The following is a 27,249-nucleotide window of genomic DNA, read 5'->3' on the forward strand; positions in this document are numbered from 1 at the left end:
ATCTTTTCTGTAACCTCCTCCTGAGACTTACTGTCCTCCTCAGTCTGGAAGGTGACCTCTCTGCCCTCTTTCTTCCCCTCTGGATTGGCCAGTGACAGGCGGACATGGATGCCGTGGTAGGGTGGCAGATCACGCAGCATGAAGCGTGAAGCGTTGTGTTCCACCGCCAGGCATTCACGCACGGTGGTGTTGTGGCCTCCGCCGCCTCCCGCCGTGGTATAACGGTAGCACAGGGACACTGAGTAGGTGTGGCAGCGTGTCAGGTTGAACGCCAGATTCTCCCACTGCAGGGACAACTGCCTGGACTGGATATCTGTGGCTGTGAGGCCCCGCAGTGCACGCATGGGCTCTGGAAGAAGGAAAGAGGAAGATTGAAGAAGAAGTAGAAGAGGAAAAAAAAAGGGAAACTTGAGTAACAAAGTAAACAGAAATAAAACAAAATAAGCAATGTCACTGGAAATATCCTGAAGGCACAATACTGAATTTGACAAAATGAAAGCAGAGCTAACTTTGTTTTATTGCAAAAATAATTGATTTTAGACAGAACACCCAGCAAATTACAAGCCCACTGATGTCCCGGGACTACACTGGCAGTTTTTCACTTCCCCTCTCATGTGTAGCCATGCTGCCCCACCACAACATGGAGGTCAACAGTTTGCTGCCAGCACAACACACCCACATCCCCCATGGCAGAGCAGGAACTCATGCCAATTGCGCTAATTAATCGGACAGGCTGCGGGTTGCCATCGCACTCCCACCAGTCTCCGCCTACGCAACTATGAGCAAATTGACTATCCAGTAGTTGTACTTCTCAGCCCTGAGGTTTAATGCACACACACAAAAAAAATGCCAAGTGCTCGACAAGGGCATCCACTTCCGCTGGACACTTTTACATCTGGGTCATTGCCACGGCCATATTTTTAGAAGGCACCGAGTTAATTCTAGTCATTGCCAGGTTAACCCTGACTTTCTCTGACTTCGACTAAAATAAACAGCAGCTCTGTTTTTGATATTCTCTTTAAATGCAATGGCAAGCTGAGCAGATACAGAGAGCCTCTATACACAGAGGCACAGACCAGCCAGTGTTCAGGAGGACGTCCGAAAACTGAAGAGAGGGTTGAGTTAAGCCAAGGACATCCTCAGTATCAATGGAGGCATTTACGTATCAGTGGCCATTATTAACACAATCAACGCCTTTTTGTCAAGCAATATGCTACATAATGTATTGGATGGCTTTATTCTTTTAATAGGGTGTGTTGAGTAATGGGCCAGGGAGGCAGGGAATGACAGCAGAGATATGGGCTACACGGAGGGATCAGTGGAGTTTGAGGTTACTGGCCAAGGTCTCGATTCCTTCGCCGGCTCGTACACTCAGTGGGATTCTCACTGCAACACAGATTAGTGCAGGGAACTTAAATAAGGCAGCTAATGCATCACTGAGCAGGAGCTGAAACAAGAATTATCTAAAATACATGTGTTTGTATCACTCCCTTTGTTTACCCGTTTACCTCTGCCTTCTTCATTCCCTCTCTCTCTCTCTGTTTTTTGTGTGCACACATTCCCAGACCCACACATATAAATGTTAACATTATCAGACACAACAGCCCCATGCCCAGTTTCTTATGCACTTATTCCTGCCTGCAGTAGAGTAATTCTCTTTAAGTAAAATTTTATGACACTTCCAATCTACACTGAAGGCCTCAGCAGTCACCAGGCTTCTCTTTTAATTTGCTGTCTGGCATCTCATACTGGATGAAAATATGACCATGAGCATTGATCTGAACCTCATCCACACTAATGTGACTGCAGGATAGATGGGTGGGATCAGTTTATCGCAAAGTAGTAGACTGCACCCAGCAAGAAATGTTAATGTTCCATTGTTCCAGTGTGACTGAGAATTGTCTTAACGGTGCAATTGATAGTCTGCACAGTCTGAGAGCTAAATAAAGAGAGGCATTTAACTGCTGAGTTAATGAAAGCGTCGCCAAAGAGGCCACAGTGTGCTCATTGTGGGTTTTCTCAAAGTGGACATTTGTGCCAGCCCCTTCCCCTTGCCTCGTCTTATCTGTCTGTATGCCATGGGCACCCATTCTCTGGCACCCTGTGGCGTGAAAACTGCAACCGCCCCAACATGGCCAAAAGCCCAGAGCACCATGTTGATCCTTAGAGATTGGAAGTCAGAGTGGATGTGACAGGTTCTGGTTTATTGTGTCCACTAAAACTGTGACATGGGACAACAGCAGGACAGAGCAGAGCTGCCTTGGATTGCATGCATCCGCGGAGAGGATCTGGACTGACTGCATCAGATGGGAAAACCAAATTTATGCAGACATGCATGCCTAAATACCCATGTGCAAGCAACAAAGAAAAAAAAACACATACACACACACACACACACACACACACACACACACACACACACACACACACACACACACACACACACACACACACACACACACACACACACACACACACACACACACACACACACACACACACACACACACACACACACACACACACACACACACACACACACAAATCCAAACATCCCAAATATGCACACATAGGGAATTTCTGGCTCCAAAAGGAAGACATGATGAATGACTTGCCAAGAAAGGCAAAGCACTTGTGTTCCTAATGTGCCTAATTTTAGTCAGGCTCCAGTGTTGGCTTCCTCTAACAGACCAAGAGCATCATGGGCAGGGGCTCTCCAGAAGGTTCAGTGACCCAGCAGCAGGTGGAAGCCCATTAACGTAGTTTGGGGACCACCTGCAGTACAAATGCTCGCCTCTCCTCTCTGATTTACTTGAGGGGCTTCAAGCTGTGCTAATGCACCGTGCTGATAATCACAGCAATGGCTCATCAAGCACACCTGGATGGCCATCGGAGCCAGGCGGAGACCATGTTCACATTCACGGACATTAGTTTTACAGCACCCGCATGAGGACAGCTCGCCCCGGCGAGGATGCGAGTGTGTACGGTGAAGCCAGCTCGGCGACGTGTTTGGGAAAGGAGGGAAATAGTCAGCATGACCATGGAAGAGTGAGAATAGTCACGGTGTAAGAGACACAGCTTTCTGAAAGGGAAATTCACTTTTTCCTCCTAAACACAGGCAGGATCCAAAAAATCCCTTCTGTTCACCGGATAATTACCGACTCCTGGAAATCACCACAACAACCCCACCATCTATTTTCTCATGCTTAAACCTAACAAGGCCAACAGCGAGGGGCGGGGTGGGAGGGTGAGAGGGGGGGCATCAGGATTCAGCGGTGGAATATGGGGGTCAGCAGGGGTAGTGTAGACCAGATGGTTTGGAGGTTGGGTCAGGGGAGCTCCGGCAGCCAGGTGGTGATTAGAGGCTCCTGGAGGGTCATGAGGGTGAGATACACCAGGTGGAGGAGGTTGCTTTTTTTTACTGTAAAGTGCATAATACATCAACACCAAGGTAAGAAGCAGCAGCACTGATCAAACCATGCACGAGTCAGTCAGACACAGCTGCAGTACAAGTACAAAAACTAAACTAATTCAACCATCAGTTCCTCGCAGCTTTGCAGCAACCTGAAGAAAAATTACAAGACACGACGGCTGGCAAAATTAATTTCACCTGTATTTCCTCTGTATTGAACCAGTGCTGCATCTAAATGCCCTGTTTAACAGCTCAGCAAACACAGCAGTATTACTTATCCCACACATGGTTGAACAAGCTAATGTCACAGTGGTTGAAATGTAAATACATCATTAAAGGCTGAGTTTGGTGACTTTCACAAACACCGATACCAGCAACTGTGAAAGCAATTTCCGTACGATGTGAATCCTCTCTCGCTTCACCTCTCACACATTCACTCGCCTCATTTTTACCGTTTCCCTCTCTCTCTGTGAAAAACTACCCTCTCTCCCACACAGACACGCACTCCCACACCACACACCGCAGCCTTCCCTCCACTCCACTCTTCTTCCTCTTTCTGCTATTTTTCTCTTTATTTATTTTTTACTTTTTTTATTGTGAATTTTCTGTGTCTCCTGAGTTGGGGAGGGATTGGGGAGAGAGGGCTGTGAGCTCACTCAGAGTGCCTGATGAATGAGGGGTGTCTTTGGCTGTTGGGAGAGGAGAGTAGCTTTAATATGTCATTGGAGAGGGGGGCCGCGGAGGCTCTGCTGAAGCAGAGTGGGGAGATATGTGAGGGATGGTGTGTGGCAGGAGCAGACCGTTGGGCATAGAAAAGAGTGATGACCAAGGAAGATATGAATCCACCGACTGCCTGTGGGTAACACAAAGCTCTCTATTTCGTGTCCCTGTGACTATGACACATCGCATTGCAGATGCAGGGAGCAGTAATGACTGCGCGTGCATCTGCATCTACACAGTACTCTTTGTGCACGTATACTGTACAGTGAGCATAGGTGTGGCCTGTTGGTATCCGGCTCAACTCCCTGGGTGTCCTGGCTCTGCACCCTGACAGATGACAGAGGTGCACAGATGTGAGAAGGCAGAATAAAATGTTCAAAAACGCAAAAAAAAACAACAACAACAAAAAAAAACAGACTGATGTGAAGAAAACCTTCACCTGAATGCCTGGTGAAAGTGTAAAAAGAAAAATCAATTCTAAATCTGTGCAAACAGAAAAGTTGCATTCGCTGAATGAATAGAAAACACAAACTGGAGGCAGGAAGCAAATTAAAGGAGCTGAAACATTTTCTCTACTTCTGAAATAGCTGATTGACAGAAAATGAATTATTACTACTAATCTATTAAGGGTTTCTTTCATTTCTCAAGCAATAAGGCAAAACATCCGCTGGTTCCAGGTTGTCATATGTGACAGTTAAGTGAAAATATTCATGGAAAGATTAATAAGCACCGTCAAGATGTTACACTGACATCTGGGTGTGTATTCTGGGAATTTTCACCATTTTCGAACACTTTACAAATTGAAATTAATTAGTGCATTAATGAGAATAATTTGCAGGTTCATCACGTACATTATGTCCCTTGTTGTATGGAGAAAAGCCTTTACAAAGTTTATACAGTATCTGTGATTGATGTCTCTACTGTTGCCACCTACAAATTCCACAGCAGTTACTGTACTTGCCAAATGAAATTTTCTGTCTTCTACAGTAGATACCAAAGAAGACTGCTTCAGGCCAGTTGCTCTAGTCAGCCAGCTGTTATCTTATAAATAACTGTCAAACCAGTATTCGCCATCCTGGCAGCAAAAAAAAAGTCTCTCTCAGTCCCCTCAGCCCTCGAGTTCGGAGAACATCAGTGATAGTGAATGTGCTTTTTCTTCCAAGATAAGTATAGTGACTGAGTCAGAACTTGTCTATCAGCTCTTCTTCTGATTGAATTTTAGCAGATAATGGCGACAGATGCAGCCCCATAATATCACACTCTGTGAAGTTATGGTGTGTGGCTGTTGGGCATCACTACTTTAAAATAAAGGTCTTTTATGGACCAGATGAAGCATAAAGAAGACACATTTATAGGTATTATTTGTATTTAGATTAAATGTATATGCCAGTGTAATTTAGGAAAACACAGAGCAGCGTGGTCCTGGTTTTATTGATAACCTCGCTGCCCCATGATTGTGGATACGACTGAACAGCCAGGTGTTCAACACACACATATATTCGACCACTTCAGGCTCCAGGCCATGCATCACCTAAACAGTGCTCACTGTGATTCCCCTAAGCGCTACATGTTGCATAATGGATCCTTTCAGAGCAACATCCCTACTCAATTGAAAAAAAAAAGGGCCATCTCATTCTTAGCGACACAAACACAAAACCGACCCTGAATAGGATGTAGACTGTTATCTCTATAAACAAGACAAGATACTACAAGATTCAATGGCGGCTACAAATTTCTGAAATAGGGGGAGATGTAGGTGATAGGGCAGGAAACACTCCATGGCTCATCTTAAAACAAATAACATATGGGTAAAAGCGAGGCAGTGGGTGGTGTGCTTTCAGCTTGAAATGCTGCAGCTGCCACTGGCCAGTGTATTGCAGTAGCAATAGCACTTTCATGTTTGGAGTCAGCCATTATTATGCTCTGGACCATATCAGACTCTGTCTAATGATGGGCCTTTTCTGCGAGTCCCTCGCTTACTGAGCTTGGAGGATCTGCTTTTACTTTTTAAGCTCTGGCCACATGGAACTCTTTACAGCATATCAAAGAAATAAAAATTCTCTGGCAGCTCTCAGTCAACTTAAATCCAAATCAACTGATTTGTCTTTCCCATTTGTATCTTTATCTTTATTTAATTTTATTTAAACTAGTTCTTTTAATTTATTGTTCTCTATTTTCATGTGTTATTTTTTCATATATACGTACGTATATATTCCATACCTTTTTAACTATTTTAAAGTGTTGTAAATGATCATCACAATGCACTGCCCTATTATGTGAATGAGTGTGCAGTTGAGAGTGATAGTTATACTCTGCCTGAATCTCTGCACTCTTTGTATGTTACACAAAATAATATCATTAGTTTAAAATGTTTTTTGCACAAATACCTCTCCAGGCCTTCAAGCATCATTAAAGTTAAATAACCTGTTGGAAGTTGGAAAACTCACTATAGATCTGTCACGAGGGAATCTCAAGTATTAGGATTTCAAGGCATCACAAACAGATTGGAAATCAAACAGGCGACAACAACCTCTCTGGGTCCTGACAACTCACCTGCACACTTGGTCCTGCTCACAAGAGGTGGCCCCGGGGGGCCGGTTCCTCCCTCCCCAGGCCGAGTCAACAGCACACTGATGTGGTACTCGGTGTCTGGATCCAGGTGCCACAGCTTGTAGGTGACCATGTTGACCCCGTGCACCTCGGACCAGGGAGACTGGCTGGCGCGGTACTCAATCTCCTTCCTGATAATGGGGCCGTCTCCCAGGATAGAGTTGGTGTTGAGCTGGATGATCAGGTAAGTGGAGCCGGCGCGAAGCAGCTGAGGCGGCGCGATGGGGGATGGAGGTACTGTCGGAGGAAATGAGAGGCAGTTCATTTCTTGTTTTCTTGTTCAAACACACATTTGTATTGTTGGAGGCATTTACTGGCACAGTCTGAGGGTGCACACACACACGCACACACACACACACACACACACACACACACACACACACACACACACACACACACACACACACACACACACACACACACACACACACACACACACACACACACACACACACACACACACACACACACACACACACACACACACACAGGAGGTAGCATTGTGGTATTAATTTTATTAATCAGTTAGATGCAAACAGATCTCTGCCCAGAGTCTTAAATGTGTCCCTAGGGACTGCAGAATTTGAGTAGGTCAAACTGGGTTTAAATAGCAGATTAGTCATACCTATTAACAAGGCATCCACAGCCCTGCATAAATCTTTGCAAAGTAGCAGCAAGTGAAAAAACAGCTGTGCATGCAGCCCATTCTATGTGTATGATCACTGTATCTGAAGGATTAAGTATTGTACATCTTTTTCCCTAACTGAGTGTTCCTGTCCTCGCAGCTGGTCACCATGATGAAAGAGGAGACTCTGCGTCACTGTCGGTAAAGACTGCCAAACCAAGGATTAATTCCAGAGCCCACCGGTCAAATGTCACTTACTAGCAGATCCAAGTCACTGAACAATTACACAGAGACAGTGTGAGGGAGGAAAAGGGAATGCAAAAGAAATGAGGACAAAGCGCGAGAAAAGATCAGAGTTTGATCTGTGGCTGTGACTAATCCGTCATTTCTGCAGAGGCGCCTCTGTCTTTTATGGTCCTCCTCTCTGTGGGTTTCAACATTCCCAGCACCTCACCTCTGTCTGCACCACTCTCCGTTGCTATGACTTAGCCCGAAGCAGCTCCTCTTTAGGCTGTCAATGACTCCATCCACCGTTAAGAAAGGGCAACTTTAGGCCACAGGTAAATCGGCAAAGCGGGGGACGACTTTAAAACAACTCACTCATGTCTTTCACTGTTAAAGTTCACCGCTTTGGTAAATATGTGTTTATTCTTTTCCTGTTCATTTACTTTTGTTTATTTTACACTTTGTTTCCCTCTGCATACAGAGCTATTCTGATGCCAAACACTGCTCTCAGAGCTAGTTTCTGTTTAATTAAGGATTTCTCTGGCTGAGATTTATGCTTTAACAGGCTGAAAATCCCTAGAAACACATCCCCAAATGTGCACAGGATCAAAAAATAACAAGGAGGAGGCCACAACAAAAAGCCACAGATGCACAGTACCTTTTAGCAGAAAGAGTGAAATGTTGCATTCATTATGAGGACATGTTTCTGTCCTCTGTGGGGCAATAAGAGAGCTTCATCCCGATTCCTGTATGCAATCTAAGGTCTTGATATGAGTGAAGCCAACTCATTAAAGGGATGATTAGGCTCTTCTTCGCAGGGGCAGTGCGGGAAAGGGGATTTATGAAAGTCTCGTTAAGGACTCGGTCTCAGCTTCTACAGATTATAGTTACAGCTAGTTGACTCAAACATGACTTACGGCCACATGTACTCGTGATGCAGAGTGAGCTTTGCCAGAAATAACATCTTTGTCCTGATTATGAAATAAAGTAAGAAAAGCAACGACCACATGGTCACAATAATAACCATTTGCTTTTGAGTGTGAAAACATTAAATGGGATTTCATGGCTCTCCATCAGCGCATTCACCAACTCCTGGTTCAGTGGCATATGGTGGTGAGAGGGTTTAGTAGCATTTTGGCAAAATGGCTCTATTCTGCACTGTAGCAATCAGTCTGTATCACAATACTAAACAGACCCCACGCTTTCTTATCAATCAAAGGGATTTACACTTCATGCTTGTGCCTCTGTGTGAGGCTTTAAAACACACACACATACAACTACCACGGGGAGGATGCAGTAGAGGACAAGGAGAATCTCTCATATCCTTATTTGCCCCTCTCATCTTCCCTTTACTGGAGTGTGTTATGCCAACAAACCATCCCACAGCCGTGTCATTACTATGCTGTCAAAGGGGTGTCAGGCTGTGGGCTTGGAGTGAGTAATGGGAGTGAGGTCACCATCTGTGGTACATGATATGACAGGGGCTGCAGGAGTCCTAGTCAAAAGAACAGCTTTTTGACAGAGAACTGAAAGTGAAGAGTGTGGCAGCCCATTTGACAACTCCAGCTTAGGAAGCAGCGCTCAGTGAGGCAGATTGTATCCCCCATGTAAAGAGCCATCATGTGTGTCAAGTACCACACACTTTGTGATTATGGGGTTTTGTGGAAATCAATTCGAAATAGGTGTCTATAATTTCCACCATCGAGCACAAATGATGGGTAATTTGAGAATATCTTCACACTGGAGGATATCATCAGTGCTGTGATCAGTATGATTTTTAATTGGTCACAGGCAGTGATGTGTCCTGACTAAGAGGAGCAGAAAATCATATGTTATAATAATAACGGTAGGGAAGAAAGAAGATAATGCTTGGTATGAAAGAAACCGAAAGCTGAACAAAGACCAAAAGAGAACAGTGTGTGACACAGAGAGGAGAAAGGGTTTACAGTACCTTTGACAACCAGTTCAGCAAAGTTTGAGACCCCGGAGCCCCTGGGGGACTGAGTGACACAGCGGTAAAGGTCTTGGTCTGATCGCTGGGCGCTGTCTAGCTGGAAGGATACCACAAAGCGCCGGTGACTCAGGTGCTTGACCGACGCTGTTGTTAAAATGTCCCCATTGTGTCTCTGGAAAACAGGAAAGGACAGGGTGAGGGAGAGCAGGATGGTTCATCATGTTACACACACACGCACACGCACGCACACGCACGCACGCACGCACGCACACACACACACACACACACACACAGTGCAGTATATAATGTGCAATGTGCTGTAGTATTGCTTTCCATGATGTTAGGAGACTTGACAGATGTGAACGGTCAGCAGTAAACCAGCAAAAGCTGAGATATCAAGACTCTGAATCCCTTCTATGAGTCATGCTGCCACACTCAAGGTCCTACACTTCCCATAATGCAACTCAATGGAGCCACTTCATTACATCCTTCCTTCTGTCCTAAATGCCCACATCTCTCAAACTCCATACGGCCAGTTTGTGTTACAGCTCTCCAGAGCCAAGAAGACATTACACAGCTGTTGTGAAAGGCTGAGGAGCACTCACCATGTCAACAGTGGTAAAATAGCTTTTATGTGCAAGATTAGCAAGTGCCCCTGTCAGTTAAAAAGACCTCTGAACAGCGTCAGCCAATGACTCCATTAACTAAAACAGTTTATCACTATTGGTTATCATTAAAAGACATGATATGTTAATGTGAATATCTGCATATTCCCCAAATAAAAAAAGGTTGTTTATTGTTCTGAAGTTCAAGTGCTTCTTCTAATTATTTCCAGTTTCTTCTGTCCTGCATTATGCACATAAGCACCTCAATGTATCTTTTATTAAAAACATCCCTGTAAACTAGGGGTGTAACGGTACACAAAAGTCACGGTTCGGTACGTACCTCGGTTCAGGGGTCACGGTTCGGTACGGTTTCGGTACAACAGACACTAATTGAATGTAAAACTAAAATATGTCTTGTGTTATAAAAGTTAAAAGAAAAAAGAATACAAAATAAAACAAGTGCATTAGGAGTGTTATAATGCCATTCATTAATTCTAGAGGAAAAAAAACGTGCACTTGACAACTGGCAACTATTATTCGAATTATTAAATTATTATTATTAAAAAAATATTATTAAAAAAACAAAACAATAAACTGACATCAATGTTGGTTTACACAGTTAAATTAGACTAGCAGTTACTTTGGTGATGTTTCTGGTCCTGCCTGTGTTCATAAAACATATTAGGCAGCTACACGCACATCCCCCAAAAAACTGAAGACTAGGTGCTGGACCACCAAGAAAGAAACAGGTAAGGAAAAAAGGAGACCGCACACTAGTTAAAAGCTCCCGTGACAGTTTAATGTCACTCGGGCGTCAGCCCTTCATCAGACAAAATGTGTCTGATTATATATAGTGTGCGGTCTCCTTTTCTCCTCACCTGTCTGTGTTCATGTCAAGAGGCTTAAAAGCTGCGGGATAAGTTGTTGCACACAACTTGTCTTTTTACTTGCACCAGTGATTGACATATCGGGTTGAACATGCCCTACGTGTTTGATGCGTTTCTAGCGACGCACCGCGCATCCGTGAAACATCGCCGACGGACTTTGTCCGGTGGACCAGTCGCGAGCATGGATGTATTATGGTCGCGAGCCGCCGCCGCCGCCGCCGTTTGTTTCATTGAGAAGCCACATGAATGAAGCAGACAGCTCTCCTCCTCTAACTTCACTCTCTCATCACTTCTCTTCTTCGTCTGCTATGACGGCTGCAGGCAGCTTCGAGGCTCATTACCGCCACCTGGATTCGAGTGAGGACTCGACTTTTTTTTTTTTTTTTTTTTTTTTAATATTCATTCAGACGTATTCGTCGTGTGACTGTGTGCACCGAACCGTGACCCCCGTACCGTGACGGCACGGGACGAATACATATACCGTTACACCCCTACTGTAAACACAGTCCAAATTCTAGAGTTAACACACACACACACACACACACACACACACACACACACGCTATTACTGTACCTCGCCCTTGTATGCTGTTATTGCCCAGTGAACTCCCGGGACACTAAGCTAATAACGCAACAAACACTTAAATTATTGCTATCTGGGTCAGTTTTTATTGGAGCTATGTGATTAAAAAGGAGGAGGATTGTCAAATTGTGTGCAATTTAATTAGAATGACAGAACCATCTCTCTGATTTAATCACACAATATGACAATCAGACATGCATTAATAAAACAAATGAAATCTTGTTAAAATAATGATGATTACAGGGGTAATACATGTCACGAGCGTCGGCCCTCAATTGAGCCCATCTTCCACCTCAGTCATCCTGTGTATACGTTATTATTGAACCAAAAACTCCAATCAGTGGTTAGAACTGAGAAACAGATGGCAGGTTTAATCAGTTTACTACATAGACTAACAGATGAATAGCAGCAAGTAAACGTTGTGTTTTGAAAAACTAAACAAAAGAAACAGTAGAATTCTCTGTGAGACAACTGCTCACTTTGGCATAAAACAGATGCAGGACATGAACATAAATGGGTTCGGACAGACGGCGTGAGAAACAATGAGGAATAATGAGAGAAAAAGAGAAAAAACAGAAAAAGAAAGGGAGAGTCATATGAATGTTGCATGATGCACCTTGCTGTTGGGCTGTGAGAGGCATTTCTCACATTGTTCCACACCATTAAAACCACTAAAATCCGTCAAGTCCACGTAGCTTCAACAAAACACATAGGATCTGACACTTTTTCTCATGTTTTCAGGCTTTTCTCCCATTCATTGTGTGAAATGGTGGACATGAATCTTGATACTCCTCCTTTTGATCTGCCCGTTTTTTTTCTACTGAATCCAAAGCGTGCGAGCCACACTGGCATTAACAAGGAGAGCTTTAGGTTATGTTTGGCCATTCTGGCCTCTGTTGTGCTTCTGATTTGGGCCCATCAGAGAGGGGAAAGAAAACACAGACCACACAAACCTCAGTCCAAACCTTCACAAACAAACACATAAACACACACCCGGTGATTAGGGTTAAGCAGGCAACAGATCTTATGACCACGGGGAAAGAAAAAAAAATCCTGTAACCTCACTGCATCTTTTCTATCTCCTTTTCACCACCTGGTGTGTGGATTGTAGAGGAGAGGCAGGAGAAATCAGGGGAAATCAAATAAACATGAAATCACTTCCTGTTACGTAAACAATCTGGTTGTAATTGGCGAGGAAACGACAAAACGATCTGTTAATCTGGCAGACGGCCTCAGCCAAGACTGTGCTGCAGCCGCTATAGACGCAGCAGACGCAGTGAAGGCAAAAGGGCGAAGCAGAAAAACAACTGTGGTGTGAGTTCAGATGGAGAAAAATGGGTCTGAAAGATGTGCGTGAGGCAGAGAGAGCAGCCACGAAGAGGGGGAGAAGACAGTGAAAGGTGGAGGAGAGGTAAGCAAAGGGCATTCCAGTGGTCTAGAGATCTCATTACAGAAGGCGCCTGTACCGATACGCCAGCTAATTACCCAAAGCATTTGTCTTCATCCTTGTGTTTTGTCCAAATGGGTGGTTTGATAAAGTGTTTGGAGAGATGGGAATGCGGACGCTTCAATTACGTAAATCACACATCTCTCAATTTAAAACAATACAGTAGGTTTGCCTAAGGTCAGCCATAATTAACACTGAGTGTAGTGGGTGGTAAGATGTTGGCAAAAGCATCGAATGTGTGGCTGCACAGTAATTGCAGCGGGAGATGAAAAGAAAATCCTACAGCAGAGTGGTTTTAAGTCCCTTAATCAGGGCTACAGAAAGGAGAGGGTTTAAAGACCACAGAGTTATTCCCACCAGACGTAAAGACTGTATGGCCTGTCTGACCTTCACCGTGCGAGCTATTCAGGATAAAAAAGACAGATATCTAAAACACAGAGCATGATTTGAATATAAACAGGAGGCAATGGAGAAACCCGAGAACACTGTAATCCATAAACAGTGCAACTTTCCACAATGCAGTGAACTGAGGAGGCTTCAAGGCCTTAATGGCCTTCACGGCATTCAAGCTCTAAGGTTTTATATAAGCACAACATGTTGGGAATAAGGACTCAGAGAATGCTCTGAAGTAGTTGTTTAAAGAAACAGCCTCCACTCATTAATGCATCTACAGTACTGTATGTATCTAGATGCAATGTGAATCTGAAATAAAGCCTTCGACACAGTGATTTACCTTCATTTACCTCATCGTATGGGACAAAAAGACACACAAATGAACTACAGAGACATGGAAAAACAACAAAGAGACAGAATGACCCCAAACATATCCAAAAACATGGCAAACTATGCAAAAAAAAAAAAAAACTACTACAAGGAAACACATTGACCAAAAAAGAGATACAAGAGATAGAATTCAGCCACAAAGAAACCAAAGGACAAAAGTGATTTTAAAAAAAGCCTGGGCGCTCTGTTCCTTTATAGTAGTGGTGTGGAGCCTTTAACATGCCTGTGCCCAGGAGCCCATTGTCTGATAATCTGTCCATGACCTGTAGTTCCTCTAAACATAAAAAGTAGTCAGTCAGTCAAGAGTAAAAAAGAAAAACACTACAACTTGGTTTTTTCCCTTTGTGCTGTTGACAGCTCTGGAGGTGAAAAAAAAATCTAACTTACTCCCACACGTCTAAGTCAGAAGACACAGGTTTCTCTAGCAACCATTAAACCACTGACCTCCAGCAGGAACTTCTCCGCCTCAGATGCCCTTCCAGCAGCAACACACTGGAAGGTGGCATTTTGCCCAGCATTGACCTCCTCATCTCCTAGCCTGGAGAAGTGCGGCGCCTTATCTAAAGAGACAGACAGACAGAGACACAGAGTGAGATCAAAAGACTCCATTACCTTTCAGCCACACAGCTACACAGGCCATGTTTTTATCAGGGCCTTTTCTTTTCTTTTCTTTTTTAATACAGAAACAGGAAATTCTGCTTGTGAAGAAAAACAACTTTGCCAAATGTTTTATCATAATTCAACTTTTAATTTCACCAACATTCATAAGGGATTTAATAGAGTAACACAACTTTATAAAATAGAAAGTTTGACACATTAAACTTCAACTGCACTGAAGTTGTTTTTTCTATCAATTCCTATTAAACTCACCGTGATTTAGTTAATGAATAAAACAATTGTAAGCAACACGAAAACTGAAAGACAAGGTTTTTTTTAGAAAGATTATATTTTGGTGTGTTTGTGTTGACAGGAGAGGAGAAAAGTTCATTTCCACATTCTCCGCAATGCAGTGGATGAACTACTGTATGTCCATCATGACATTAAAACAAAGTCAAAGTTGCTGCAAACAAAAATAGGTATCCAGTTTAAAAAGGATGAAAATTGTGTTTTAGTGTGTAAATATGTGTGTGGAGGGAATACCTTAATGTCCATTAGCAAAATAACTTGCCACCCAACAACCTCAGATTAGAGGCAATCTATAGATGAGTGCAATGAGAGAGTGAATCTGCAGAAGAAAAGCCACAGAATAAGTACCAGCCCTCCACATTTTCACTAATAATGTCCCAGCATGCTGTGTGGAGCTGCCAGTGAGTCAGTGTGTGGGAGTAGCCCTCTCACCCGACTCCGTGATTAACAATAGAGCCGTGAGAACCAGACCCCCGCGGAGCCAAATCACTGGGTAAACGGCGGCAGCACCGCCTGCCATGTCTGAGAAATGGGTTAGGACAAGCCGACATGTCACTCTGAATACTGACAGGAAGAGATGGCAGAGTAACAGTGATGCTGGAGCATCGGGGGGAAGCACATGTTTGGCTCCCGCTCGTCTCCTGCTTGGTTTCGCACAAGATTGCTTGGCTGTCTTAGCAGAGGAGCGCGACGACGATTTGTTGATCTTGTTTGTGTGTACTGTGAGGAGCGAGGGGAGAGTGCCGGCATTTGTACCCCACAGGTGGCCATGTTTCCTTTGAATTGCTCTGCCCTCTTCAGGTTAATTCATAATTCATGCTTGAGAGCAAAACATAAACAAACACCAAAATGAGTGTGAATGGAAAAAAAAACAGGCCGTACAGTTGGCAAGAGCTACAGTGTTATACAGCTAAATGTGTCAGATCTTATCCTCAGGACTCTTTAGCGTGATAAATATTTCATTCCCCTCTAACATGGGTTTCAGAGTCAAAGACTAAGATACGGGAGAATACATCTAAATGTCACCCATGCTTGAACTACAATTAAAAAAACGGAAATTTGTTGAGATTATGAGATATTTTTTAAAATTGTATTCTATTTCTGCCACACCTCCTGTTGGTTTTTCACCTCTTCTTTCCTAACACTGTTCACTGCCAAGTTGTGCAGGCTGGCCGTGTGCCACATCATAAGGCACGCTCAGGTCTTGATGAGAGTCTTAATTATTTAATGGCCACAGTGGGAGCGCTCAGAAGATGCCATCTGCTGTCTCTGGGAGAGACAGGGCGGCTGACTGGGCGGTGTGCGTACAGTTGGGGTACGAACCAAACCCACAGCCGGTGTTCGTTAAATAAAACCGCTAGTGGTATCTTCTACAACACGGCAATCCCTGAAAAGACCATCTCCAAACACTCCAGTGATAAAAATAGGGGATGCATGAATATTAACAACGAGATAACACTGAATCCCGTGAGAGCGACACTATCCTTCAGGCTTGTGTGTCAGTTATGTAAGTCATTTGAAAGCAGTGTGGACCATGGGTGTTAAATGTCCTGTGAGCTGACAAGAGCCCTTGTGTTCGGCAGTGGGCTGTACAGAGAGTGTGTTAGTGACACCGCGACACTTTGTCCAGCTATTAAGGCTCAGGGGTCTTAAAGAATATGTTTTACACAACGTCCTCAGGGGCTGACAACACACCCTTACTTTTCCACAGTTGACACAAAAAGCGCTCCACAGCGGGAAACCACTGGTTGCAAAAAAAAAACACCCTGAGGAGAAGGCATTTTTGGAAAGCTTTGAAATGCGGTGTTTGATGGGTGTGAAAAAAGAAAAGGCAAAGAAACCCTCTGTAAAAAGTGACTTATGTGACAAAACACTACAGCACACTCCCACATTACACATTAAAGTGTTCGGAGGTAGAAAACACAAGATTTCACTTGATTAACAAATCAATTTGCCTGTCAAACAAAGGCAGGTATGTTTTCAGGAAGAAGGGACTGTTGGCATTTGGGTGTCGCAGTGTTTTAGTAGCACCGCTGTTGTCGCATGATGCCTCGGGACAACCTGCAATACTAATATAAAAGGTCAATCAGCCATTACACTTCTCTTCATCCTATTTATGTTTCATGCTGCTTTGAAATACATTTTCCCCCCTCTAGCCCCTTCTATAATTGCAATCCATTGTCAGAAGTGGCACTTACAGCAGGGGTAGTTGAGCACCATGATGTCATCTATGGCAATGTAGCCTCGACGCTCCCTGGAAACTGTTGCCTCAATCAAAACCTGCAAAAAAAGAAGTGATGGTGAATTCACGATGAGCAGATTTAATTAATAATCTTAGCAGAAAAAGCATATGAGTAACCTAATGTTCGCAAAGCAGTGAGTGCTGGAGCAATTTCCCACAGAACACCGAGGGCTGTGTGTGAATTCTGCTGCTCTCGTTCCCTTTCGGTGACAGACGCATTAATTACAAACAGGCCGATCACCACATCATTGCACATCTGCTGACCCAAAACAAGAAGATAGACAATGAGAGAAATAGGAGAAAGATAGAAGTGTAAAAATAAAAAGATGGATAACTTTTGGCTCAGTCCGCAGGGCCAAGAGAAATAATAGCTTTGTCAAGGAAGCGCACAATGTGGCACCTGAGTCATGAGTCCCATTCTACATTCAGGGCGCAGGCTGCCGTGGTGCCATAACAGAAGATAATACAACTTGCACAGGGCCACGAGACTCAAGGGAGAACAAACATCCATATCGTCCTATGGAACAATAAGCTGGATGAGCGGTGGGCTCTCATGAAACCTAATCAATATCAAATCACCATCCTCTGTAATAGTGAGAGAGTTATGAGACACAGGGGTGATGTTTGTTTTCACTGCACCAAGGACAGTCCTCCATCCACAGGTTTGATCGAAGGCCAGCGCTGAGTTATTGTTTCTCATAATCCTCGGACCAAATGATGACAACATGGTACCTGTCACCGGGTCTTGATTTTTACCGCTGTGCAGCATCTGTACACACACAATAGTACACACACTGAAACTGTGTCCTCCAAGGTTCTTTGAATGGGTGTGTCTGATGTTTGTGGTTTCTACATGAGTTATTTGAGTTTTCCTGCCCATACAGAAACAATATTTCCTCTCTTTCAACATAGAAGTTCACTATTCACTTTTGAGATGATTGTCTCTAAGAACTTTTTTTAATTTTTGTTTTATTTGTTGTTTCTGTCAAATATGGTGATGATGATGTAGTTGAAAGCTCTGGAAAACAACTGCAAAGACCTTGAGTAAGAGTTTCTCAAAATACTGTTTTAACCACATCTCACAGACTTCATTGAAGGGGGGTTATTTTTTTCAAACTGTAATATTGTAACTGGAACTTCTGTTTTAAATATCTGGTTGGTTGGTGTTTTCACTTTTTGCATTGAGGAATACAGAAATCTTCACATGACAATACATTTTTTAGTATTAAATTGTAGTAGTATTGTAGTATTTTTTCCAAAACATCACTGATCACTGACAGTGTTGTATGGCTAAAATATGCCACAGAATGACTGATAACTCAGGTTTTGGTTCTAGATTAAAATAATTCAGCATGAATATATCAGTTTAAGGAGTTTTTCCTCAAAATGTTTTTTTCTTTAAGAAGGGAAGGCCTTCGACAAATTTCACAAATGCATTAGTGTTACTAATATTCCTTCACATTGAAGTTACATTCAAGTTAAAAATCCAACTCAATATGACTCACAGATTATCTTCACCACTGCAGGCCGCTTGTGTCTCCACACCTAAATTGATAGTCATATCAACATCTGCACAGTCTCATGCCCATATTCCAACCTTCCCCACTGAGCAGGTCAGAGATAGTTCACCTCCCTGGGCCTGGAAAGGAAGCTCTGTGATTACGGGGACAATTGGTGTGACAATATCCCGGGCCATGCATGACCCCTGAAGGCACCTCCACAGACAACACTATGATGGGATGCGAGGAGATTGGGGTCCAGTAAAAAAAACTGCAGAAGGAATACGATTCAGAGGCAAGGAGCTGACAAAAGAAGAGCTGGAAGGGAGAGGAGAGGTGAAAGGGAAAACAGGAGGAAGTGGTTGGGTCTGGCTGCTCGGTCCCGGAGCTGAAGACTGACCCTGCTCTGTCTATAGCTGACTGCTCTTCTCTGGCTTAGGGAAGGACGACTAAGGCTAGTCTCCTTCTGCCAGAGTAAATTTCCTGTTCGTTTCCAAATACAACAGAAACCTGTGCTAGGGAGATGCTGCTGTTGAAAAAACAAAAAACAGATATTAACATCTCCCATTCTCATTATTTCCCGTTTTCATTTGGTCTAATTTCTTAAGAACCTCCTCAAGATAATATCTTGTGATTTCATCCATCCATTTTTCAAAATTTCAAAGTCAGTCACTGTCATTATTCTTCTTTCTCCTCATTTTATGCACCTGCCTAAATGTACATCATTAAATAGCAATGATTAAAGCAGAACATCCATCAATATATTGACCTGAATCAGTTGTGTGAACACACATTGCCATGCCATTAGACTAACATTAAAATTAGCCAGAAAGCACTGATGAGGCTTAATGCTACACAAGAAAAAGAAAAAAAAATATCTTGGAAGTCTAATTGAAGGTGTTATTACTCTCTGCTGAACTAAAGCACTCAATAAGAGATTGATTGCTGGTTAATCCTCAGTCTTCTAGCCATTAGGATTGGTGGTTATTAAGAGGGAGGCATTCGGAGCATTTGTTTTAATGAACAACCTTCCCAGATTTTTATTGAAAGCCACTTTCCCAATGAAACTTTCCCTATGCCTGTGCTTTATCCTAATGAGTGGTTACTTTACATCGAAAAGTTACAAATGCAGGAGTCAGCTTGAGAGAAAAAATAAAAGTGTGACACACAGTGATTTACAACAGATATAAAATGCATATTAGGGGAACATATTACATTTTCCTGTGATATTGGCTTTTAGAAGGAGCTGAAATGTATACAAATCAGGAGACGATTCACATACAGTAGCCTACAGTATATAAACCAGCCTTCACCTTTTCCGCTGTGGTCAAGAGACACCATTAGATACAGAGGGCTTTCACTCACCATTAGATGCAGTTAGAGATAAATAACCCCTCTAAATATTCACAGAGAAAAGGTCACATGCTGAAGTGAATAACAGTCTGTGTCTGAGAATAGTGTTGGGAATCTCAATTTGCTCTCTACAGTATTTCACAAAACCCTTTGCCATAGCCACAGGCTCAGCTCGGAGGACTCAGCAGGCTGCAGTGGGGAAAATAGGAGATATTATCAGACAAAGTGGAGACGTGAGGGTTCTTATTTACAAGTCTTTGATGTGCCTCCTGCTGCTAACTTGCGCTCCGTTTAAAAAAAAATAATGAGTAAAGTCTAAGTAAACATGGCATCATGGGGAAAGCCTGGAATTGGGTTCATCTGTTTGGGAGGTCAAGTTTAACAGGCTAGGTGGGTGCGATATATGCAAATGATATCCAACCATAAAAGGTTGTCTTTAAATACTTTAACCTTTGGGAAATGTGCTTATTTGTATTCTCTCAAAGACTGAGAAGAGAAGATCAATTCCAATTAGCCTAGCCTAGCGTAGCATAAAGACTTGAAGTGAAGTGAAGGCTAAGGATCTGTTGGGGCATTGAGAAAGAAAAGAAAAGAAAAAAAATCAAGATGGCAAGACTGCGGGAAGTCACAGCTTGTGACGTCCCACTGTAAGGTACGCTAACTGAATCCTACATATTGAACTTTGAGATGTAGTTTTTTTTTTAAAAACTGCACACAAACAGAAAAATAAAAATGGCACACAATGGAACTTATTCTTTGGCAAACACCTGTCTGCTGTTCTGTGCAGCACCCTCAGGTTGCTAGACACAGTAAGTGAGCACAGGGTTTTCTAAAGGTCTCTGTGCAGGAATGATGGAGCCAAATCTGGCAACCTCACTCTGATTACATGACAAAGAGAAGCTGCACACAGTCACTGTGCCCAACCGGTGTTGTATTTTGTGAAATTCACTCTCTTAGCTCTCCTTGACAGTGTGTCCTTGCTAAACTATGGTAGAGTGCCTACATCCCATGAGCCTCTCAGTTTGTGTCTGAATGTAGTTTTCAAACCGACACACAACTATCAGGCCAAAGATACCCCTTCATTTTCACTGACTCAGACTGCTGAAACCTCACATAGACTCACTAATGCATGTTTGCAGAGAACAAAAGCAGTGAATTTTGTCCTTTAGGTCTTCCACTAAGGTCTTGCTGGAACTCATTCATTACCAGCATGGATAGGAGGAGTTATTGCACTGCTATAACTCAATATTTGACATGGCATGTGAGCATTACATTATGAAAGACTTGAAAACAACCCTATTCATGAAAGCAGCAACAGGTAGGATAAAGAGGGGATAAATAATATATGTAATATCTACATCTGGGACAAAGAAAAAGAAATGAAAGACTTAAGAAAAGGAAGTTGAGAGGGGATTCGAGACGAAGAAAAAGGAAGAAAGTGAGGAATGGTAAATACAGTACGGGAGGGCGACATATCTTCGGCTCTAGTTGGTAGTCTTGGAGGGCTGGATAACATCTTTAATATTTGATAACAAGGTTCTCCAGGTATTGAAAACACTTCTACCAATAAGAAGCAGAGAGGAATATGGCGATGTACACCACACGTACGTGACATCTTCAATCGAGACATCTCAAGGTGATGTTTCTCTCTGAAGATTTCCATCCCAAAAACCACTGAAATCCAAATCCCAATCTCACAACTGTGATATGTGAATGTAATGCCTGTCACCCACTGACATTAATGTAAAAGGTAACCTGTTGAACTTATGAGCGTATTGAGAGCCCCACATGAATGATAACATTTTGAAAAAAGTGCTCAAGCAAGAAGAAAATAATTTTTCATGTGAACAGGCAGGTGAACAAATAAGATTGGGGTGATTTTGGTTTTCATATTAATCCTCTTAGTTTGGTGATTATCTGAGAATTGCTCGAACTGTTTTTAATTACATTCTACAATGACATTTTCAAGACATAAACAGTGATTCTGTGTGATGTAAACAAGGTATTTAATTACACGAAAAATTGTGAAATGAGCAGTCTCAAGTGTAATCTCACATCTGTCTCTGTGCGGTGCAAAAACTACACTGACATTTTGTATCCTTACGCTGTAGGCAGAGAACTGGCAGCTCTAATATGACCTGAAATCTAATAAGTGGGAAAAACCTGCGGATTTGAAAGCCTTCTCCAAAATGATGTGTATCATCCTGGGATTTATTTTACTCCGAGACAATGATAAGAGGTGCCTATTCTCCACCTCTGCTTCAAAAGAGTGCTTTGCTAGTTTAATGACAGGGCAAATCAGGCTGGCTATCACTTAAAAAGTGATTGTATTAGACTTGTTATGGAGCTGGTAGAGCCAAACCCCCATAGAATTTAAAGTCACACAAGCTGCAGCTCAAAGTCTCAAATGAATACCAAAAGAACAGCCGCAGCACACCAGGCTATAGCGGGCTCCCACTGTTCTGCTTTTTTGTGTTTACCTATCTGTTTTCATTGCACTCTTGCTGCTTAACACAGGAGAATAGTGAGCAGTAAGATGCTATTAAAGAAAACATCCAGCCTTACACGTCCCCAGTCACCCCTTTCTGTTTTGTCTGTGTAACAGAGAGCGGCGACGTGCTGCAAGACAAGACCCTCTGTCATTCCACATTGATGAGGGGTTTTGACTGCTGAGGGATTAGCCATGTAAGCTGTGGTATATGTGACTTTGTGTGGGCAGTTTCTTTAGCTTTTCTTTGTAGTGTGAAGCAGCACAAGGTCAGCCGTGTTAAAGTGAAATGTGAAATGAGAGGGGAAGCAGAGAAAAAGTGTTGCTTTAATTGCCTACAAGTTGCTATTGCATATGTATTTTTTAATGGTGCCAATGCCTGTCGACCGAATCCCCAACAATAACAAATTTAATCCAATAAAATTGCGTTTTCCCCCATATGAGATAAAAGCTAAGCCATTAGCAGTTTAAGCAGTTCTATTAAAAGGCTGTACTGTCAATACTAATTTAAGTGTTAGGCCCATCGTCTTCTCTTGTACTGTTTGTCCTGTCTTCAGAGCCATGTACTCCTCCTCATAAGCCCATTATAAAACCTCCTTCTCCTAACGAGAGCTGCTCATTGGCAGCCACGGCACATTCCTGACTCACCTATGAGCCATCACTGTTTACTGGGATGCCTACAGGACTGTGAGACATGAAAGCACACAGCTCCACTGGGGAAAGGGAAGGGAGGACGAGGAAAAAAAAGAACAGCTGAGTACACAGGCAAATTCAACGGCACTTGAATGTCGACAGAAAAAGACAAAGCAAAATATTATGTGTTATTATTATATTCATTACTTATCTGTCCTGATGTGGTTATAGGGCAGAGTAGCGGTTGGAGAGTTGGTTTTATAACAGCTCAACTCTCGCTGTATCGATCAGCAGTGAAGCACTCTTTAGCAAGACACTTGACAATTTTCAGCTCACTCATTGTTTAACATTCAACATGAGAGCAACAGCTATTTAATACATTTAACAAGAGTACTGAACTGAAAACCCTATGAAAAACAGAAGCTGCAATTGGCTGTACTGATTAGTAGAGCTGGAAGTACATCCAAAAACACAGTAAATTCCTACTGCAGCAACACTAGCATCTGTAGCTTAACAGGTTTTCCCCATAGACGGTTTCTTTCAAAGCTTTATTCCTTTGGTTTGTTCTCATTTGAAATACATGTCAACTGCTCCTAGCTTTCTTGGCATTTTAATTCAATTCAAGCAATTCAAGAAATACACATATTCAGTTTCATGCCTATAATTATGTCACTCTTACTCAAGTGAAGGCCAGGGGTCATTTAGCTTAGTTTAGTGGCCGAAAATAGTTGATTTCCGGTAGTAAGCTCTTTTCAAACATTCAGACAATAGTGAATACCAGTGCCAGTTTGTTCAGTCCCACCAAAAACATCACTTTGCAACCTCATGGTAACAACTAGACTCTTGCAAAGATATAGTCTACAACATAAAGCCAAAAAATAGTTGTTTCTGTACAGATTAGACTAATGTGGTACAAACAGGTTAATTAATGATCTTGAGAGGTATGTTTACCTTTGGGGAGAGCCAGAACAGCTGCTTACCCTTGCTTATGTTTTTTATGCAAAACTAAGCTGATGGTTTCCCGTTCATAAATAATGTTCAGGCACGAATTATATCAATTCTATCTTTCTCTCTGGAGGAAAAAGGAAAATAACTACTTCTCCACTAAATCTCTTACTTCTGCTTTAAGTACAAATCCTGTGAGGCTCTGATGATGTGCCAGTTAAGACTGAGGCTCATGGGATGACAAATATTTTAAAATGACACAAAACAAACTTGAAAATTACCTTGGTCAAAGTTTTTCATTTAATATTATCCAGAAGTAGTGGATACTTACTCGACGCAAAATAATATTTCTCTCTACTAAAAGTAAAGAGCTCTAGCACTTTGGTCTGTCCTTGTCCATGGACCACATCAATAAAGCTGTATCAAAGATGTTGTGTTATGTGAGTGTATTACTGAGTGTATGTTTACTCCTGTTGACCTGAGATGGCTTACCTTCTATTCAGATCATGCAATGTCGGTGGAGCAGTGTCACACTACATCTTGACCCCAGTTTGTACAAAAGAGTATTATTTACATGGTGAAGGTCAGATCTTACAGGCCCAAATAGAATTTAATTAAGTCAGTGGTGGTGGTGGGTGGGGGGCGATACACACCACTCAACTTAATTGCTTTTTGACAGCTCAGCAGAGTTTGCAGAAAAAAGAAATTGGATTAATAGATGGATATCCAGCCTGCTCACCTGACTGCTCAAGACAACAAGACGAAGCACCCTCAGGTGCCAGTCAGTTTTATGTCATGGAATAGTTTGCGAGACTCTTCTAAATACGTCGTATGCAGGTTTCAATCTCTACCAGGCATACCCATGTGAACCTGCAGTAGTTATGGCCCTTGAGCGCTAACATTGGCTACATTCACCAGGGAATCAATGCTAATTAAACAGCAAATGCAAGTAATTAACACCAGCCCCCTCCCCCCAGGCTAAAATGAGTGTTGATCAACACAGCCTTACTGTGTAGCATTTTTTAGCTGTACAAGATGTAGGTCAATGGGGTCTGCAGATCTTCATCACAAAAACAAAACCACTTCTGACTATTCCAACTCCCCTGCATCAGGTTTAATTAACACATCATGAAATGATCGTCAAAGCTCCACAGGCCCAGAGGGTTAACAAGACACATCGGATACATCATCACATGGAGAAATAAGAGAATGACAAAGCTGGTACCTGGTATTCATTAGGCCAGAAGGTGCTGACAGCCAGCTCAACCTGATGCCACTGCTTCCCATGAGAGCCCGACACGTTCCACGCTGGATTGCCGAGCGGACCGCCGTTGACTCGCACATAGGCCTTCAGGGCCCCAGGACTGTGGCCGTCGCGACTGTACAGGAAGTAGCTGAACTGGACACAATGCGTGTCATTTTCACTCAGCGATTGCAGAAGCAGCTGAGCACGATGACCCACGGCATGCTGGGAGGAGTTCACCAACATAAAAGATCCTGAAAGGAGCAGAGGAAATGCATCAGTTATTCACAGCGTTCCATGTATTTTCATAGTTTTGATGAGTCATACTTTGTATTTTGAAGGGATAGTTCAACATTTCGCCAAATTTGCCTATTGGCATAATCCCTATAGTCATAGAAGTAGGTTCATTACCTTTAATTATACAACAGTTAGTTCCGACCAAGTAATTTGATTAGACAAGAGACTTTCAATGAGTGCTGATATACGGTATAACAGCACTGGGACTTTTTACAGACATTATCACTCTGCTGTAGGTTCAGGAGCTGTCAGAGCCACGCTCCCCTCACAGGAGCAGCCCCATCTCTCTGCTGCCCTAATACAGTTATAAAGTACCTGAAAATTAAAACCCGGATCTGGCGTGGTCCATCTAATTAAGCAATATCACATGAGAGGGAGTGCTGTTGTACTGTATATCAGCAACCCGTGCTGATACAGTATACAGTACCAACAGCACTCCCTCTCGTGTGATATTGCTTAATTATTGGTGCATTTGAGATCCACAGGGCAGAGACTAAGCTGCTTACACAATTGACATAGCCCCCTGTCACTCAAAACTCATCAAATACACAATCAGACAACTCCAAAACGCTCTCGTGGACAAGTTGTGACCTGTACATTCACCACGGTATGAAATAATAATGTAACATTATGAGACTGAGTTGTTTTCGAGGCAAATGCATAGCCGGAACCATTCCAGACACTGCTTCTGGGCGAAGTGATTTCAAAAGTAGTTCAGAGTATTTGCTTCGTGTGTCTTAATGTTATATAATTATACATGATTATTTCATAGTGTGGTGAATGTGCAGGTCACAACTATTCCACAAGAGTGTTTTGGAGCTGTTGGACTGTGTATTTGATGAGTTTTGAGGGACAGAGGACAATGTACCGTTACCTCAAGCTTAGCAGCTCACTGCCCCGCAGATCTCAAAACAACATGCACCGACAATTTAAGGTAATGAACCAACTCCTATGACTATATAGGCATTATGGCAATGGGTGAATTTGCCAAAATGTTGAACTATCCCTCCAAAATACAAAGTAACAATCAATTATGCTACATGACAAATAAAGTCTTCATATTGTGATCCTCCTCTGATCAGTGGATCATTCAAATCTGCCACAAAAGTCCTGATCAGACCACCAGCCACAAAGAAACAAATCTGTGTTGAACCACTCAGCAAGGTGCTGTAAATGTACAAGAAGCAGAAAAATGAAAGTATTCTTCAGCAGCCCACTGCTGAGTGTGTAGGTGGTTGATAACAGAAAAGGAAATGTGGCTTGTTGAATAAAAAAAAAAAAAAAAAAAAAAAAAAAAAAGACAAGTCGGCGCTGGCTATGGCGCTAGTTCTTGTGAATGCTGGAGAGAAACACAGGGCACCAGTGAAGGATGGGAGGGAAAGCCGACAGACGGAGCGAGAGGAAGAAGCGATGGCAGTTCTCCCTCTGGAAGGTGACGCCGAGGTAGGAAACTAGATTCACAAAACCCCCCCAAAGCCTCCTCTAATCAGGATAACATAACCCCATTGCCCTTTGCCTAGCATCTGTCCTGCCTTGAGTCTGTGCCCGCTAACATGATTAGCACAACAATGTTGGGAGACCTTCCTGTGTACTCATATAATCAAGCCTGTTGTCTTTGTACTCCAAGGTCTTTCTGTTCTCAGTCAGAAATGAGCCCGGGAGACCAGACAGTCACAGCCTTGGCGCCAGGTGTCCTGAACACATTTATTCTCCGCTCAGATGTAATAGCATGTGAATGCTGAATGGCCAGACAGAGAAGGAATTCTTTACATCCCACACAGTCTGCACCTCT

At 42.8% G+C, this 27,249-nt stretch overlaps 1 protein-coding gene across 2 annotated transcripts in view; it reads right to left on the minus strand.

Annotated features, from left to right (window-relative positions):
• ptprub (protein tyrosine phosphatase receptor type Ub) overlaps positions 1-27,249 on the minus strand; it is a 155,095-nt gene that overhangs the window by 46,127 nt on the left and 81,719 nt on the right. For both annotated transcript variants that reach the window (XM_083989894.1, XM_083989893.1), the window contains exons 3-8: positions 25,143-25,414; positions 16,956-17,037; positions 14,296-14,411; positions 9,544-9,718; positions 6,686-6,979; positions 32-349 (exon numbers count right to left, since the gene is read on the minus strand). In XM_083989894.1, coding sequence (XP_083846020.1) covers positions 32-349; positions 6,686-6,979; positions 9,544-9,718; positions 14,296-14,411; positions 16,956-17,037; positions 25,143-25,414 — 1,257 coding nt within the window. The remainder of the gene's footprint in view (positions 1-31; positions 350-6,685; positions 6,980-9,543; positions 9,719-14,295; positions 14,412-16,955; positions 17,038-25,142; positions 25,415-27,249) is intronic.

Source organism: Trachurus trachurus (assembly GCF_905171665.1).
Source record: "Trachurus trachurus genome assembly, chromosome: 16".
Lineage (NCBI taxonomy): Eukaryota > Metazoa > Chordata > Actinopteri > Carangiformes > Carangidae > Trachurus > Trachurus trachurus.